At 51.5% G+C, this 17,783-nt stretch overlaps 1 protein-coding gene across 2 annotated transcripts in view; it reads left to right on the forward strand.

The window, feature by feature from the left end:
- Positions 1–44: 44 nt before the first annotated feature.
- The window catches only part of RAB11FIP3 (RAB11 family interacting protein 3 (class II)), a 91,491-nt gene continuing 73,752 nt past the window's right edge, over positions 45–17,783 (forward strand). For both annotated transcript variants that reach the window (XM_014936605.1, XM_014936606.1), the window contains exon 1: positions 45–449. In XM_014936605.1, the coding sequence (XP_014792091.1) occupies positions 117–449 (333 nt within the window). In that variant the 5' untranslated portion in view covers positions 45–116. The remainder of the gene's footprint in view (positions 450–17,783) is intronic.

The following is a 17,783-nucleotide window of genomic DNA, read 5'->3' on the forward strand; positions in this document are numbered from 1 at the left end:
TCGCCGCACCCGGTTTACCGAGCACCGCGATGTGAAGGGGTGATGGCGGCGGGGTATGGCTACCGGGTGGTGGTTGTGGCGGGGCGGGCGGCGGGCGCTGAGCGCCTCCGGTGAACATGGAGCCGCGTCCGCCGGCGGCCGAGCCCGGACCCGAGCCCCTGCTCCCCCGGGGGCCGCGGCGGGACGGGCCGGAGCCGGAGCTGGAGCCGGATCTCTGGGCACCTGAGGCCGCCGAGCCCGCCCCGGGGCCGCCGCCGTGGTCCCTGCCGGAGGAGGAGGGGGGCTGCCCGCCCGCGGAGGGCCCCGCCGAGCCCCCGGCCCCTTGTGAAGAGGAGGAGGAGGAGGAGCCGCGCCTCCGCCCTGTCTTCGACGCCCTGGACCGGGATGGTGATGGCTTCGTGCGGGTGGAGGAGTTCGTCCAGTTCGCCACGGCCTACGGCGCCGAGCAGGTAGGGCCAGAGCCCACCCCGGGGCCCGGGGAGGCCTGCGGGGTCCTGCCAGGCCCGGGGCCTCCCCTCCCCTCAGGCCCGGGGCCTCCCCTCAGGCCCAGGGTTCACATCCACGGGGCTCCGTGGCCCCCGGGGAAGGAGCCGTGGGCGTGAGGCGAGTTGGGGGCTCCCTGTGGCCATTGGTGTCACCCAGTGGGTCGCCACCGTGCCAGGCCGTCGGTGGTCCCCACAGGGCCCGCCACCGCTGAAGGGGCGGTGGGTGCTTGTGTCAACGGCAGCCTCCACGGGAAGAGCTTCGGACACAGGAAGAGCTTCTCCCTCAGGTGAAGGCAGCGTCGCCGGCGTCTGGGCCGAGCCAGGTGAAGGGCAGCCCTGGGCTGGGCTGGATGCAGGAGGAATGGATGGAGCCTGGCGAAGCTGGGGCTCTCTTTCTGTCCCATCCCAATCCGCTGGGAGCGGAGCATCTCGGGAGCCTGCATCCCCTCTCTTTGTTCTCCATCAGTAACACGTTTGAGCAGCTCCCCTCTGTGAGGGACCAGTAGCCACATCCCGGGATCTCCAAGCTGCTCCATCCCCCCCCAGCATCACTGCTGAGCCTCCCAGCTTGGGCTTGCTGGCACGGAGGGGCTTGCTTCTCATGGGTTTGACAATCCCCAGTGGGCTTGATTTTTTTCTTCCCCCTCCTTTTCTGCTGCTTTGTGCCCCGGTGAGCTCGTGTTCCCTTGCAGCAGATCGGATGCGATGTAATTCGAGGCTGCCTGGTACGACCCAAAATGGAGAGAGCTCCCGCGGCGTGCCAGGGGACGGGAAGGAATCTGTTGACGTTGGGTCCCTCGGCCTTTGGGCTGGCGTTGCTGCAAGGAAAAAGGGGTTTATTTTGTAAGGAGTGGAGGGATTGCTGTGGAGTTTCTAGGCGAGATGGGCTTTAATTCCCTGGCTGTGGCTGCGGTGCCTGCGTTGAAGTGGCATGACAAAGCAAATCCTCGCGTGTGAGGGAGTGTTTTGGTGGAGGAGGGTGTGTTTTTTTTTTTTTTAAAATCTCTGTCCTCATGGTAAAACCACCTCTGAGAGATAAAATAGAGGCATTTCTGTTAGAAAGCACCTCTGTGAGGTGGAAACATGCAGCTTCTCTGGCAGATCGTTGCTGGTAAGGGGCACGGTGTGTGCAGGCGGCATCGCTTACTGCCTCGTTGCCTGATTAACCAGGTAGCGTCATGGCACGGGGTTGGGGGGGGGAAGTTACAAGATCATCTTGGCAACGAGCTCCTGCATCCACTGAGTGAGAGAAGCTTTATTCAGCATAAAGCCTCTGGCTTGCATCTTCCTGCCGTGTCTGGGTGCTCCGTGTCCCCCCCGTTGCTGGCAGAGAAAGCAGAAGCAGACGGTCCGTGGCTCAGCGGAGGCTCACAGACCCCGAGCTTGATGGCTGTCACCTCGGGGACACGGTGTGGGGGCTTTACCAGGGGACCCTTGGCCTTAGCCTGCCTCTCTCCCCGCTCCTTTGGGGAGTACATGGGGAAGAAGGGCAGGCAGACGCCGTGGGTCTGGCGTTGGTTGGTGCCAGCAGCTTGTGCGGCTGAGCAGCGCCTGGTGCCTTCGTTGTGCCACGGGAGCTGTGCCAGCGCCTCAGAGGTGCGACAAAAAGCCTCTGAAGGGCTTTGAGATCTTGGCCTGAGGAGCGGTTGCGAATTGCTGAGGCCTCTCCTTAAACGAAGCGGGGTGTCACGGGGGGATTTGTGTCACTAAAAGCTGATATGGACCCAGCTTAAAGTGCCTGGCTGTCCCTTGAAAGTTCCTTGTTCCTTCTCGCTGAGCACAGCCCCCGGTAATGCTGTCTGTGCTGCAATACATTATGCTTTCTATATACTATTTCTATATATTCTTGTATAGCTTCCCCTTGGCCAGCCCAACGGCTGTCTCTGGGTACAGCAAGTGCCCAACACCCCGGTGAGGTTGATGTGGCAACAGCTGAGCCAACAGGTAATGGGCACCCCGGGGAACGCAGCCAGGTGCCTTCTGCAGAGGCTGGAAGAGGAAAAAGTAATGTTTGTGATGCCTCTGCCTGCGAGAGGATTTATTGCGAGCCTAAAAAAGCAAGAAGACAACGCTGAGAGTGACGGAGGAATGGTCGGTGATGGGATCTGTGAGGTCCCAGCGGGTGCATGGGGTAATAAAGGGAGGAGTTTCTTGACCTGTTTTTAAGTAGAGGTAACTTGGGCCAAGAAAAGGGGTCTTCTGACAAACAGGAATCCTGCTGAGGTGAAAGGTAACCAGGTGGGTAAAGTGGTGTTAAGGTTATTGCAAGGAAAGTTCAAGATGTAAACGAAGTTTGTACAACTAGAAGTGGGAATCTGGTGGAATTCTAGTGGAATTGCAGGAGAGGTGCCAGGGTTGGATGGCTCATGGAGGGAGGTATCGGGTAGCAATCGGCAGGGAGTTAATGAGGAGCAAATTCCTCTCCTTACTGTCCCTCTCTCCCAGCAAGAGGAGGAGGAGGAGGTACCTGCTTCCTCTTCCTCTCCCTCTCCTTCCTCCTGGCTCTGCCCACAGGGGTGGAAGGTGCCCATGGGGTGGTGGTGGTGGAGCAGACTGCTAAATTTATGCACATCGAGTCATTGCGGCCACTGATTCATGTCAGGGCTGGGAGAGGGCTGAAGGGTTAAGGAGAGCCTCTGTGTGTGTGTGGGTGTGTGTGTACCACATGTACCAGGGAGCTGGAGAGCAGCAAGTGTTGTCTTTAGCGTTCAGTAAAACACCAGAGGCATTTACGGGCTACTGAGCTCAGGCCTGTCGGGTTATTTGGCTGAAACGATTATTAGCTAAATGTCAAAGGAAAGAGACCAACTGGCATTTATTCCGTAAAAATGACAGGGTTGTGAATGTCTATTATGATTTTAGTTGTTTGGTTTTTTTGTTTTCTCTACATGATGAAAACCCTGGGTAGAAGAACTGGGGGGTGGGTTGGTTTGGTTTTTTTTTTACCTAAGTAGCTTGGGTTGTCCAAAGACCATTCTAAAGAGCTTGGTGGCTGTGGCATTGGCATGGACTAGAAGAGATCAAGGCATGGGAATCTAAAGAGAGTTTCTTCTTCTCTAAGTGGCTCAGGATTGAGGCTGTTGCCTTCATAGGAGAGGATGATGCTGAGGGGTGACACCCTGAGATGGACGTGGCCTTGAGCAGAGAAAATACCACCTTCTGATGGCCCTCCAGCAATCTGATGGGTGGCTGTTTGGCAAACACGGGCTACTGGGCCACTTGAAGAGCTTGCCAGGACCTGTTACATGCTCTGTGGACTTGTAAACAAGATGGGGGGGTGGGAAGGTCTTGAGGATGCTTTGACTTTGTGCAAAAACCTCTGGACCATTCACCAGTAGCGTGTGAGGCGGTTTATAATGGTGTTATATTTTTATTGTCTCTTTTCTCTCACCTTTATCATTACACTTCACCATGGATCTGATGCTCCTGTGGAGTCGCAGCCAAAGGGGTTCCTGCTGGTGGTACCTGAGGCTGGGGTCAGGTTGGTTTGTAAGGCATGAGGAGAAGCTGTCCTGCTGGCATCTTGGGTTGGATTTTTTTACCTTTTTTTCTTTTGTTTTGATCTAGAAGACAATTGGAGGTGGAAAAGCCTCTTGCACCACATGCTCTTACTGCCTCCGCTCAATTAAGAGAAGTCCCAGAGTGTGTCTAACCTATTTTTGAACACTCCAGGCTCTATGGTGTCTCTGTCCTCCATCCTCTGACAGACACCTTCAGCCTTTTTTTTTTTGTTTCCCCTCTTGATGATCTGTTCAATCTTCATTTCAACGCACTTTGGTTTGCTTTCTTTACCATTTGCAACCTGAAATCCCTGTCCTTGACTACCAGCCTCGCATCAGCTATCCTCAGCTCAGCTCTTCGTACTCACCTTCAAACTTTTCCTTGCCCGATGCTTTCTGAAGTTTTTTATCAGGTTTGTTGCGCTTTCCTGACCTCCCTTTTTTGACCTTTTCAGCTTCTTGTACTGAGTGCCCAGCCCCAACTGGGTGCTGCAGAAGAAATCACATTTTGGGGGTAGCAGGTGTCACCCCAGCCAGGGGCTGGGGACAATCCTGGGGTTCATTTTTATCTTTAAACAGAACGATCTGCAAGACTTGGCAATTACTTTCTGGAGTAAAGTCTGGATGGTGTCGAACTACAGCTTTTTAGTGACTCCTGCCACTTCTGGTGAATCCAGGCTTGTTTTTCCTGCTCCCCTCTGATGGATCCCATGGGAACTGCCCACAGACCCTGCTCAATTGCTCCTTACCTCCAGCGTAGTCCTCTCTCGGAGCTGCTGACACTGCATCCAATCTTGGACCCCATCCCTATTCCCTTTAGTCTTCTCCTGCTTCCCTGTGAAATCTAATAGTTTGGATCTCTGTCATAAGAAAACCTCAGGTTTTTTTAATATATATTTTTTTGAGGGTTTCTTGCACCCTTTGAGCAGAGGAAATGCCGGCTTTGCCTATAAAGAGATTTCTGAAAGCATCTTGCATGGATTTGTAGGCTGTGTAAATGTGAGTGAAGCTTAAATTGCCTCCAACTGTGCTGCTGCTGTAACTTTTGGGAGCTCTTAATTGCTGTTTGAGTTTGGTGAGTCTGCTGTTGAGAGAGGAGCTGGGATTGCGGCGAGGGCGCTGCTGCGGGTGTGTGATAGGCTTGAGCACGCCTGTGGACACGCTCACGTGTGTGTGTGTGTGTGTGTGTGTGTTGGAAGTCAGCCTAATCCGAAATATTTCGCTTGCTTTGAGCGAGGGCCCAGTTTTTCCACCCGAGAAATTCATGGCAGAGCTCCCGTTTCATTTTTGCTGGTTCGGGCGTGAGCCCTTCCTCACCTCAAACTGGGGACTGGTTTGGCTGGGAGCAGCCCAAAGGCTGTTTTACCATCATTAATAACACATCTGTATGCTGAGAGAGCCCAAAGATGGGGGTTTTTCTTTCACCCTCCGAGAGCTGGGGGGGAAAAGCTTCCAGGCCAACATATTTCACATAAGGTATTTTGGGCGAGGTGGCTGCCGCTTAGCTGAAAATGGAATTTATTCATTTGTAAATGGCCCAAAGACTCCAATAAAGAGATGATTTCTGTGCTGCCGGGTTGTTGGGTTTGGTTTAGTTTTTTTTTTTTTGTTTCTCCTGCTAAGCTTTTGGCTTTAAGCTTCTTGACGGCGTCCCTTCTCGGGGAGGGCTGGGAGCGTATCATGCCACAAACAGATCTTTTGGATGATATGTTTCATACTTAACATTTGCAGCCCTAATCAGATTGAGGGCTTATCCCGGCTGGCAGGACCGTGAATACTCAAAGGCAGGGTTTGTCTGCACGGGTTGGGAGGAGGGTGGCCAGGGTAATTTTATCCCAGCTACTTAGTTTATTTGAGAAACCTTTTCATTCTTCCTTTTTCTTTTTTTTTTTTTTCCCCTTCAGATTGAGAATACAGCTATTGCTGAGCCGGGTGTCGATTTATTTTACTTGGGGATTTTTTGCTAGAAGTTAGATGTGTTCCTCTGGAATTTGAGATCGTTTCTGCAAATAAAGAAGCCTTCTCCCCCTCCACTCCCCAGAAGAGAAAAAAAAAAACCATCAGTGCCACCTTTGTAGAGCTGGCAAATGCTGTGGGCAAGGAGGCAAACGTGGTTTTTCCAGGGAAGTGGGGTGTGGATGTGGTACTCCAGCTGTGAGGCCAGTTTATACTGGGACAGGAGCCCCAGCTGGGGAAAAAGACCCCATCTAAAGGTTTTCAGCATGGTTTTTTTTTGGTTGTTTTTTTTTTTTAATTATTTGTTAAAGATTCTTACAAGGGCTTTTTCCTGGGGTTGGAATTTTATGCAATAAAATTTCTTCCAAAGTTCTGCTTAATTTTTGCCACTGACTGTGGGGTTGTTCCCTGTAAGACAGAGGTGGGTGCACGAGAGGCTTTCTCCCTTCTCAGGAGCAGGGTATTTGCTATGACTAATTAAAAAGGGATTGGTCAATCATAATTAACCAACTGGAATATGATACTGCACCGCAATGTGGTGATTTGGCTCTTTTAGAGTCATTTTGACCTGGTATTGCTTATAACGGAGCGATTTCAAAGCTTTTTGGAGTTGCTTATATCATTATGTAGCTCAATGCAGCCAGTAATTGATAGTCATTACAACAATTGCCTACATAATTTCTCTCTATATGTTTTATTCTTGTTTTGACTTTCATTTGCCGTTTGTTGTCAGATGAGATCCTCTTTGAACTCAGACCTTTTCTTTTTTTCTCCCCTCTGGCTTTTCATTTTGCAAAACAAATGACTTCCCATTAGCTGCAGCCTTACAGCTCTGCTTGGGCAAGGGGATCTTCTCCTGGGCCACCCTGACCTTCCATTCTCCACTGGGACCATTGGGTTCCCAGCACTGGAAAGCTGCTGGGACCATCCCTGTGAGTGCAGGCAATGGGACGGGGATGGATCACAACTTGATTTTTCCCTGTTTCTCCTGCCTGGTTCCATCCTGCTGAAAATCCAGCTAGGGTTTCTGGTGTAGGGCACAGGACTGGTTCCTCCACATGAACTTGGAGTGACCAACCCCAGCCCTTCCCTTTCCTTGTTTGCTTAAATTCAACCACCCGTGGAAAACATGGGTACGGTGCTGTCGGGCTGGTTCTGCTGGGCTTCTCCTTAGCAGCAGTGGTGCTTCTTCAGTGGCACATTTCATCTGGGACATGGTAGAAAAAGCGAGCTCTGATGCCTTAGAGCTTCAAATGCCAACTGCCTCATCGGGTCCGAGCCCGTTTGCGGGGATGAACAGGATTAGGGTAGAGCTTTGGAGATCTTGCTGCCGTGTTGGCGGTGGGAAATGTGCCTGCTGACACAAGTAGGGAATTCTGTCCTTGGGGAGTTGTGTATTTTGTACTTTCAAGGGCTCCTGCGTTCCCACCTGCCAAAAACCTCCTTTCCCCCTCCTCCCGGATGGTCCTGGTGCTGCGTTAAGCTGCCCGGAGCCGCTCTCCTGAGGGTGTTTTTTTTCACAACATCTGCAGTACAGCTGTTGGCTCAACCAGCCAAACCTTGCTTGCCAGACAATCCTGCTCCTCCACTCATCTGGCAGACCCCTCCGAAGCTCCCCTCAGCCTTCCTTTTCCACTTTAAAAGCACCACTTCTTTCATTTCCCCTTTCAAATTGATCTTTAGGAGGATGCCTCTCCCTAGAGGAGGTCCATGCTGTAGTGTTGCTGGTGGCAGCGGGGCTGGGATTGCCTGTGCATCACTGGTGACCCAGGAGGACACAGCAGGACATGGCCAGGTTCTGTGACAATGGCCAAGCATGCCTGGGGTGCTGCTGGAGGCTGATGCTTGTCCCTGGTGCTGCTGAGCTGTAGGTCCAGGTCTGAGGCTTCCTGGTGGAGATGGGGTTTTAACCAGACGCAGCGATGGATTTCATAAAGGATAAAAATCACTATTTCTTAATATCTTTATGTGTTTCTGTTTGATGGCAGGAAGATACTGGAATACTTACAGGCTCATCCTCCATACCCGTGTGGGTCACAGTTAATATCAGTGATGCCTGGCACAAACCTTGGTTTGGGAACCCAAAACGTCCAAGCCCAAGAAATAACCCCAAGGATGTAATGGGGCAGTGGAAATATCAGCTTGGGCTTTTGGAGTGGCTCTGAGTTGGACAGAAATTGTCTCTTCTTCCCAGACTTTGGTTCGTGATGAGGTTTCCCCTTTTCTGTAGAGCCTCTGCTGGAGTTGGCGTGGGACAGAGTAAGTTATTAATGGTCTTGCAGGTTGTGAGGGAGGAGGGAAGAGGAGGAGACGTGACCAAGGGCAGCCTTGGGGACAGCTTCTGCCAAACTGCTGCTACCACCAAGCTGGAGTGGATGGCGTTTGCTCCACAGGGAAAAATTGACTTGAAGCAGAACCCAAATCGATGGAAGTGGCAGGAGGTACTTCACAGCACCATTGCTCTTGCAGTTTTGGGGCTGAATTGGGTTCTTTCTCAGTGGAGGTGAGGAAGTGAAGGCCCCATCAAACTGTGGGTCTGGGATGGGGCTCCACCACTGCTGGAATGCGGGTCCTTATGGCTGTGACCGCCCTGGGGACGATGCCTGCTTTAGCTCTGGTTTTGGGCAGGGTCTTCCCCTTCTCTAGGGAGAAAACTCCTCTTAAAGCAGAGAGATGCGTGGAGGCAGCTCGGTGCTTGGCGCTGCTTCTCCTCGTGCAGCTCCTTGCCTTGTAAAAGCAAAAAAATCTTTGTAATAGGAAGAAATACCAGTGACACCAAACTGCTGGATTTGCTCCCTGGGCGTTATCTTATTTGAGGTGATTAATTAAGGCAAAGCAAGCGATAGGATGGCAGTGGTGTTTAATGCAAATTTGAGTTTCCTTGCTTAAATGACAGCAATTCTGGTGTTGCCTGTGTGGCTCCTGGCTCTGCTGTGTCCCCAGAACCACAGAGGCCACCGGGGTCCTGGCGTGGGGCAGTGACAGCTCTGGGGACATCTGTGGTGCTGTATGGGCAGAGCAGTGCTGCTGTCCCCGTTGCAGGGCTCGGTGGCAGCTGGTGGCCGGGCTTTGTTTGCAGGCTGAATGTCCCTCTGTGAGGTGGGTGACCTTGTGGCCTTCTGATGGTTTTTTTTTAATAACGCATTGTAGATCTTTAGGGGAAAAAAAAAAAAAAAGAGCTGCTGTCCCGTCTGCTGCAATAGCCCTCGGTGAAATACCAGTAGCATTATGTTGAGGTCACAGAATCACAGAATCTTCTAGGTTGGAAGGGACCTTAAAGATCATCTTGTCCAACCGTCAACCTAACTGACAAAAATAGACACCCACACAACAAACAAGGAGCATCATCACTAAACCAGACCTCCCAGCACTACATCAACCCGTCTTTTGAACACCTCCAGGGATGGTGCCTCAACCACCTCCCTGGGCAGCCCATTCCAATGGCTGAGAACCCTTTCAGTGAAAAAATCTTTTCCTAATATCCAGCCTGAACCTCCCCTGGCGCAACTTGAGGCCATTTCCTCTCGTCCTGTCGCCTGTGACTTGAGAATAGAGACCGACCCCCACCTCTCTACACCCTCCTTTCAGGGAGTTGGAGAGAGCAATAAGGTCTCCCCTCAGCCTCCTCTTCTCCAGGCTGAATAACCCCAGCTCCCTCAGCCTCTCCTCATAAGACTTGTGCTCCAGACCCCTCACCAGCTTTGTCGCCCTTCTCTGGACCCGCTCCAGCACCTCAATGTCTTTTTTATGGTAGGGGGCCCAAAACTGGACACAGTACTCAAGTTCGAGTCACTGCTGTTTCTGGAAAGGGATTTTCAGTTTGCAGCCCATGGGGTTCCTCGCTCCTCTCCCCTGAGAAGGAGTAAAATCCGAAGGGAGAGGACCTGGTGCTGGGAGCAGCCTCATCTGGCAGGACTCAGCGGAGCTGACTGCCGACAGCCCTGCGGAAAATCCCTTTGCCAGAGGCCGGTAGGAAACTGGGCTCGAGAGAAACACACAGGAGGTAAAAGGAGCCCAAATTGAGAGTTTTTCTGGAGAACAGAAGCCGTGAGAGGAAGGAAACAAGTGATGAGCATTGGCTGCGGCGTGGGATGCAGGGCACAGGGCTGGACCGGGATCCACGCGGCTGCTCCCCGGTTCTGCAGCCCCCAGAAAATGTGGGGCTGCTTGAGGGGCCCTTCTCCTGCTCGGGGAAAGTGCAGCTCAGCTGAAAGTGAAACTCTTTTTAACAGGAAAATAATGTTCACTTCCACTTTGGCTTTAAAAGCTGATGGGGACCGTGTGGCTTTCACGCCTTTGGCTGCGGAGAGATTAAAAGGCATCTGGTGCCTGCCTTTTGCATGGCCACATCCCTTGTTTTTTTCCAGGGGAATGGCAGATTTTTTGCCATGCTCGCTGCATGTGCGTGAGGAGATTGCAGCTGGTGGGGGGGGGAACCATAAAATTTGGATGTCCTAGTGGAATTTTTTTCCTACGCCTGCTAAATGGATGCAGCAATGAGCTAATCCCCTCCTGACTACTTGGAGCTCTGGGACTACTGTGCTGGCAGGAGCGCAGCAGAAGGATGCAGGGAGAAGGAGGAAGGTTTGTAGGCGGCTACTTGACCTGAAAAGTCCAAGGGAGATGCTGGAGACCCTGATGTGTGACAGGAGGGGGCTGGAGACCTGGGTGTGCAATGGGCAACTTGCTCTTGGACCATCCATCCCTTGGTGGCATCATGGGGGCTGGCAGTGTGGGTGATGTGGCGGAGGTGTAGTGAATGGAGGAGGGCTGCTGGTGGGAGAGGTTGGACTGAGAGCTCAGAACACAGAGGCAACGTGCGCTGGCAGCCTAGAAACACCCCCCAGCCTGGGCTGCATCCCCAGCCCCATGGCCAGCAGGGCCAGGGGGGAAATCTGCCCCTCTGCTCTGCTCTGGGGAGACCCCACCTGGACCACTGTGTCCAGCTCTGGGGCCACCAACATCAGAAGGACATGGAGCTGTTGGAGTGGGGCCAGAGGAGGCCATGGAGATGCTCCAAGAACTGAAGCCCCTCTGCATGAGGACAGGCTGAGAGAGTTGGGGGTTTCAGCCTGGAGAAGAGAAGGCTCCGGGGAGGCCTCAGTGCCCGTTCCAGTCCCTCAAGGGGCTCCAGGAAAGCTGGGGAGGGACTCTGGATGAGGGAGGGGAGCCCTAGGAGGAGGGGGAAGGGTTGGACCCTGCAAGAGGGGAGATGGAGCTGAGCTGTGGGGAAGAACTTGTTTGGTGTGAGGGTGGTGAGAGCCTGGCCCAGGTTGGCCCGAGAAGCTGTGGCTGCCCCATCCCTGGAGGGGTTGAAGGGCAGGTTGGAGGGGGCTTGGAGCAACGTGGTGTGGTGGGAGGTGTCCCTGCCCAGGGCAGGGGGTGGCACTGGGGGGGCTTTAAGGTCCTTTCCAACCCAATCTATTCCATGATTCTGTCTCCTCTCTGAAGAGTGGGTGACGTGGTTGTATCCCAGCATCTTCTCCCTTCTTCTGACAATCTACCTCTGAGCCCATAAACCATTCTGGTTTTGTGTTGTTTTTTGGTTTTTTCCTGCCTCAGGCATATCTTCTTTGTGTACTTGCCTTTGCACAAACAGCCCTTTTTCTGAAGGCCACTGGAGGGGATGCCAAAAGGAGGGAAATAATTTGAAGCAGTTCTAAATATGAATACGAGCCTTTATGCTTTGCTGGTCTCTGAGTGGCGCTTGTTTGTGTAACGATAAGGTTAGTTTTGACAGTGTGGAGGGCTCTGTCTGGCCGGGGCGGCTCTTTCACACTGGGATATCTGACATTTAACTGGGGACTGACTGGGACAGGTCCGTGTCTTGCGCTTCTGCTTCACCTATGTCTCCTCTTTGAAAGGTGGGTGACGTGGTTGTATCCCAGCATCTTCTCCCTTCTTCTGACAATCTACCTCTGAGCCCATAAACCATTCTGGTTTTGTGTTGTTTTTTGGTTTTTTCCTGCCTCAGGCATATCTTCTTTGTGTACTTGCCTTTGCACAAACAGCCCTTTTTCTGAAGGCCACTGGAGGGGATGCCAAAAGGAGGGAAATAATTTGAAGCAGTTCTAAATATGAATACGAGCCTTTATGCTTTGCTGGTCTCTGAGTGGCGCTTGTTTGTGTAACGATAAGGTTAGTTTTGACAGTGTGGAGGGCTCTGTCTGGCCGGGGCGGCTCTTTCACACTGGGATATCTGACATTTAACTGGGGACTGACTGGGACAGGTCCGTGTCTTGCGCTTCTGCTTCACCTCTGCAGCCTGAGAGGCTTCATACTCAACCAAATTCTCAGGGTTTGCAAGTCGAGAGATGCCAAATTGCTGCCCCAGTTTTTCTTCCTTGGCAGTAATGGGTTTCTCCTGGTTTTTTTTTTCGTTGTTATGATCTTGTTTTAGAGATTACAGCGTGTACGGTGTATTTTGGAGAGGGTGAGTATTAAAAGCAAGTCCTGAACTAGTGAGTGGGTTTATTTTGGGATGTGCCATGCAGTTCTTATGCTGCTTTCTAACCTGGTTGGCAGGAAATGGAAGGAAAAGCAGGATTTATAAACATGCAGCCTGAGAGGCTTCATGCTCACCGAATTCTCAGGGTTTGCAAGTCGAGAGATGCCAAATTGCTGCCCCAGTTTTTCTTCCTTGGCAGTAATGGGTTTCTCCTGGTTTTTTTTTTCGTTGTTATGATCTTGTTTTAGAGATTACAGCATGTACGGTGCTGCTTTCTAACCTGGTTGGCAGGAAATGGAAGGAAAAGCAGGATTTATAAACCCAGACAGTGTGTTCTGTGACCAGGCACCCCCATCACAGAAATACCTGGGTTTCTTGCGGGGGACTTTACCTGAAACCAGACCAGGCACTGCACAATCTTCAGCATCTTAAAATGCCTTGTCTTCACTCTGTGACCTGCTGGTGTGTTTTCTTGGGTTGGTTTTTGTCTCTGCAGATGAGCTCTGAAGTCCTGCGTGGGTTCTCTGCCCCAGTTCTCCAGCCCAGTGTGACTTCGGTGGTGGCACTTGGGTCTTCCCCCAGGGGTGGCTCCAGCCTGCGTTTATACATGTGCTTTATGTAAGAAGTCACCTAGCACTAAACCTTATTTTTATTTTTTTTTCTTCCTTTGATCCAGTCTTCTGCTTCTGAGCCTTGCAGGGGACTTTTTACCTGAAACCAGACCAGGCACTGCACAATCTTCAGCATCTTAAAATGCCTTGTCTTCACTCTGTGACCTGCTGGTGTGTTTTCTTGGGTTGGTTTTTGTCTCTGCAGATGAGCTCTGAAGTCCTGCGTGGGTTCTCTGCCCCAGTTCTCCAGCCCAGTGTGACTTCAGTGGTGGCACTTGGGTCTTCCCCCAGGGGTGACTCCAGCCTGCGTTTATACATGTGCTTTATGTAAGAAGTCACCTAGCACTAAACCTTATTTTTATTTTTTTTTCTTCCTTTGATCCAGTCTTCTGCTTCTGAGCTGTGTGTTTGGAAGGGTGAGAACAAGTTTCCGGGTGTCACTAGGGGAACAAAAGCTAGAAACAAAGCCTTTCGAATGTTTTGGAAGGTGGAGGAAGAAAACTTTCCGAGTTGCATTAAACAAATGTAGAGCGTCGCTGCAGAAGCCTTTGAGCCCTTAGGTAGCGACAGGAAATCTGGAACACTTGAGACAAATGCAATTAAATTTGGATAAAACCATTGCAGTGTAACGTAGGTTCCTGTTCATGCTTCCAAACCAACCTTGAAGCTGTTTCTTAATGTTTTTTATGCTTCAATGACAACAGTTGATGGAGGGTTTGAAAATAGTCATACTTGATATTTGAGAACACACTTAAGACGACCAAGTGAGGCTCCTGAAGCCATGGTGAGCATAGAGGTGTTATGGATGTCTGCAGATAAGCCTTGGAGCTGGTAGGCTTGGTCCAAAAAAAGTCCCATTCTCATGCCTGTTATGTAGTACAGAGCAGAGGGACTTCTACCAGCAGGTAAAAACCCTCAAAACTGCTGAATTTGAGTGATCTGGGCTGGCAAAGACACCCTGCTCCATGCTATGTGCCCAGGGGCTGGCTGGATGCACTGGTTTGTTCTGGTTCCTTGCAAGGGTGTGCAGTGATGCTCTGGGTCCTCAGGCTTTTCTGGCTGCCAGCTCTTTAAAACAAATTCTGGCTTCTCTTTCTTCTTCCTGTTGAATTTTGGGCGTTGGAAGGAATTTGGAGTATTGTTTCCTTTGCACCTTCCTGATGCATGTGGCACTTGGTAGCTCTGGGAGTGAACCGCTGGAGTCTGGTCCCTCTGCATCAGCTCTGGGTTTCTTCTTGGTTCAGGGTGGACTTGGAGACTTCTTCCTTCCCCTCCCAAAAAGGGAGAGTAATAGTTTGCTGGGGAAGGGAGTTCTCTCCTGTTTGTTGTGTATTCACGTCTCTCTCCTCTGGTATTTCCTGCGCCTGTAGAAAGATCTCACTGCCCCAGGAGAGGCTGGTGAGTGGCATCGTGCCTGGTGGTTTGGGACCAAAGTTGGCTTGGGTGCAAGGTTGGGGTAGAAACTGCCCAAAGTAGGTGAAATGTATCAAAAAAACACGGTTGATGGCAAGCAGAGCAGCTTTTGTCTTGGATGAATAGGAGGAAGGAGAATTTGTTAAGGGAGTGGATGTGTTAAATGGTGAGGATATCGTCATCCGGGGCAGGTCGGGAAGGACAGCAAGTTCCCAGTGGGAACAAGCTCCTCAGTTTGTTTCAAGGAAATGATTGAGCTGCTGGGGCTTATCTCCCTTGGTTTGTGGGTGATCCTTCTCCCATTCCAGCTCTTTAAATGCTTGCAGGCTGATGGAGAACCCTGGGAGGCTTATTCCCCTTCTGCCTTGCATAGTAGGCTTGATTATTTCTTCTGTAGCAGGAAGAGATGAGAATAAACCAGGCTGAACCGTTTTCTCCGTCTTGGAAAGATGTCTCCATTCTTGGTTTTGGGCAGTAGACTGATAGCAGAGAGCCCTGCAGTGGTTGAAGCCTCTGGGACCCAGGTGACAGCAAGGACAGGGAGGAAGGTTAGGGATGGACGTTGATGGTGGACCTTTAAAGTGACTTGACCAGACCCAACCTTCTTGCTGATCTCCTCCTGGAGCTTCTGACGAGGCTGAGAGCACAACACGCTCCCAGCAGCCTGGGATAAGTGTGGAATAAATAATGCAGCTCTTGCCCTGCTTACTCACAATTGACCACTGCTTCTCCCTGTAATGAGATCTGCCCCCCCTTGAGGGTATTTTAAAGGTTAGTTAATTAGGTGTAATTGCGGCCGAACAGAAACCTGCTCTGGGGTTCTGCCTGCTTTCTCTAGTGCCAGATCCTTCAACAAATTACGGCGTCGGTTGCTATAAACATTGCTGGAGCCAGCGTAATCCTGAGTTATCATCCTTCCTCAGCGTGAAGGAGCAGGGGGAGTGGAAGCCACAGAAGGGCTGGAAAGGGTGTTCCTGGCTTCGGGATCGGTGCCACCATGGTCCAAGTGACAGCAGCCACCTGGGAACTACACGGCATGAAGCAACATCAAGTCACGCTCGTGTTGTCAGCACGTTCATGCTCTCTCAGCACCCAGCACGGGGAGGGGGACGGCCGTGGCCTTAGCCCAGACAAATGCAGCATTAACGGGGATCAGCTCATTTCGGCTGATGACGTCACGTCCCATTGATTTAGGGAGTTGCACAGTCTGAAGAGAGCGGCTCCGCGGGGACAGCTGTGGCTTTGGCGAGTGGCACGACTGCTCCGGGAGGTTCAGCAGCTCCAGCGTGTTTGCACATTTCCCAAAGATGAAAAAACACAACTCCTCTGACTTGTGTATTTAGCATTTTAAAAATGCTGTTTGTTTTCTTCTTTCTTTTTTTTTTTTCTCTTGAAAGGATGGGTTTAGCCTTGAGAGACGAAGCGGGATTTCACAAACAAACGCATATACGTTGGCTCGTGCCCTTGGGTTAAATGCAGAGACTCTTGAAAGGATGGATTTAGCCTTGAGAGACAAAGCGGGATTTCACAAACAAACACGTATACTTTGGCTCGTGCCCTTGGGTTAAATGCAGAGAGCAGAGATGCTTTGTATAACCTTTGTATAACCACGGGACATTTTTACATCGTGTGTACTCGCTCCGTGACATTCCCGTGTGCTGCTTCAGGCCAAAGATCTGGCTGGACACGAAGAGAGCATCTGGTGTGAGCACTTCGGAGTGTGGCTGCCTAAAAACTCCGTCTATTTGGTGTTTACGCCGATGTGACACTTGGCTTTCTTTCCACGTAAGGTCAGAGATTGTGTCACCTATAATACCGTTTTTACCCCCAAAGATAAAAGGCGTTCAGGGCAGATTTGGGCTTCTTTCAGCAAGAAGAGGGTAGTTGGAGGTAGATATGAGGTACCTGGATTTTCATGTCCTATCTCAGTCAAGGAGGTTTTGTGGGCACCTGTGTACCCAGAGTCAGTCTGGACCTGGTTATTCAGTGTAAATGAGTTCCCTGGGTTTATAACTCCAAGACCTGCTGCATTTTAGGACATTTTGGGTCCTTTGTTCTGCGTGAAACTCTCCAAGTTGTTAATGAGCAGAGAAAGTGTGGTGGCACGTGCTGGCTGGCAGGGCTCTGCTCCTGCTGTCCCATGTGTTGTCCTTCCTTGAGACCCTTCCTGCTGGCAGTACGAAGCAGGCAGGGCACTGCTGAGCACAGTGGGTGTCTGCAGACAGGTCCTTGTGAACCAGACTCTGCTGCAATCCAAAGACCTGGAACAGGGTGCTTTGAGCAGCCTTTTTTAAGGCCTAACTTTGGGTCTTTAGGTTGGCTTTGGGTGTGTTTAGTGCAGCGTGGAGCCTTGCACCGAGTCGGGCAGAGACCCGAGCAGCAGAGCGTACAGGCAACATGGCCCAGCTGGAGAAAATGATGGAAAAAGCTTCAGCATTGGATTAAAAGTGAAATTTTATTTTCTGTTTGTGATGCTTCAGGGTCCGTGTCCAAGCCGAGCACACAGAAGTGTGGGGAACATTGTCTGTGTGCATTGTGCTTAATCAATCTATAGCTCTTTAGCTACAGAAATTATTTGGAAACCTTGCTGGCCTGTTAACAGCTGGGGAAGGGCTGTGGTTCACCTTGTGGTTCCCCAGGGTCCTTGCCCACCGAAGGGCTGGCTGCATTCCTTCAGTAGATGTTCCTCAAAGGCCCCAGGTGGAAATGGACACTTTGGAAGATGATGCTGAAGCTGCAGCTTGTCTTCACCCTCCTTCCTTGTCTGGTCCTGCCTCACTCTCTGTTTAAATTTGACCACAAAGGTTCATATTTCTTCTGGAGGGGAAGAAACAAGGATAAGGTCCTCAAACCTATGAGTCTCCTGTAATATTCCATTGAGGAGAGAAAAATTGCCTATTGATAAATAGTTTGGGAAGAGGTGGTGGTAAGAAGTGCATGGAACTGGGATGGGACTGTGTAGGTGTCAGGGGTCCAAGGTCTCCCTGTTCCTGTTTCATCCCTCCACAGCAGAGCTCTGCTCCCCTTGAGCCATGCAGTGAGATGGTCTTTCCCGGCCTCAGTCGCTGCTGACATAGAATCATGCAATAGTTTGGTTGGAAGGGACCTTAAAGCCCACCCAGTCCCACCCCCTGCCCTGGGCAGGGACACCTCCCACCACACCACGTTGCTCCAAGCCCCCTCCAACCTGCCCTTCAACCCCTCCAGGGATGGGGCAGCCACAGCTTCTCGGGCCAACCTGGGCCAGGCTCTCACCACCCTCACACCAAACAAGTTCTTCCCCACAGCTCAGCTCCATCTCCCCTCTTGCAGGGTCAAACCCTTCCCCCTCCTCCTAGGGCTCCCCTCCCTCATCCAGAGTCCCTCCCCA

Source organism: Calidris pugnax, unplaced genomic scaffold (genome assembly GCF_001431845.1).
Source record: "Calidris pugnax isolate Ruff unplaced genomic scaffold, ASM143184v1 scaffold17, whole genome shotgun sequence".
Classification (NCBI taxonomy): Eukaryota; Metazoa; Chordata; class Aves; order Charadriiformes; family Scolopacidae; genus Calidris; species Calidris pugnax.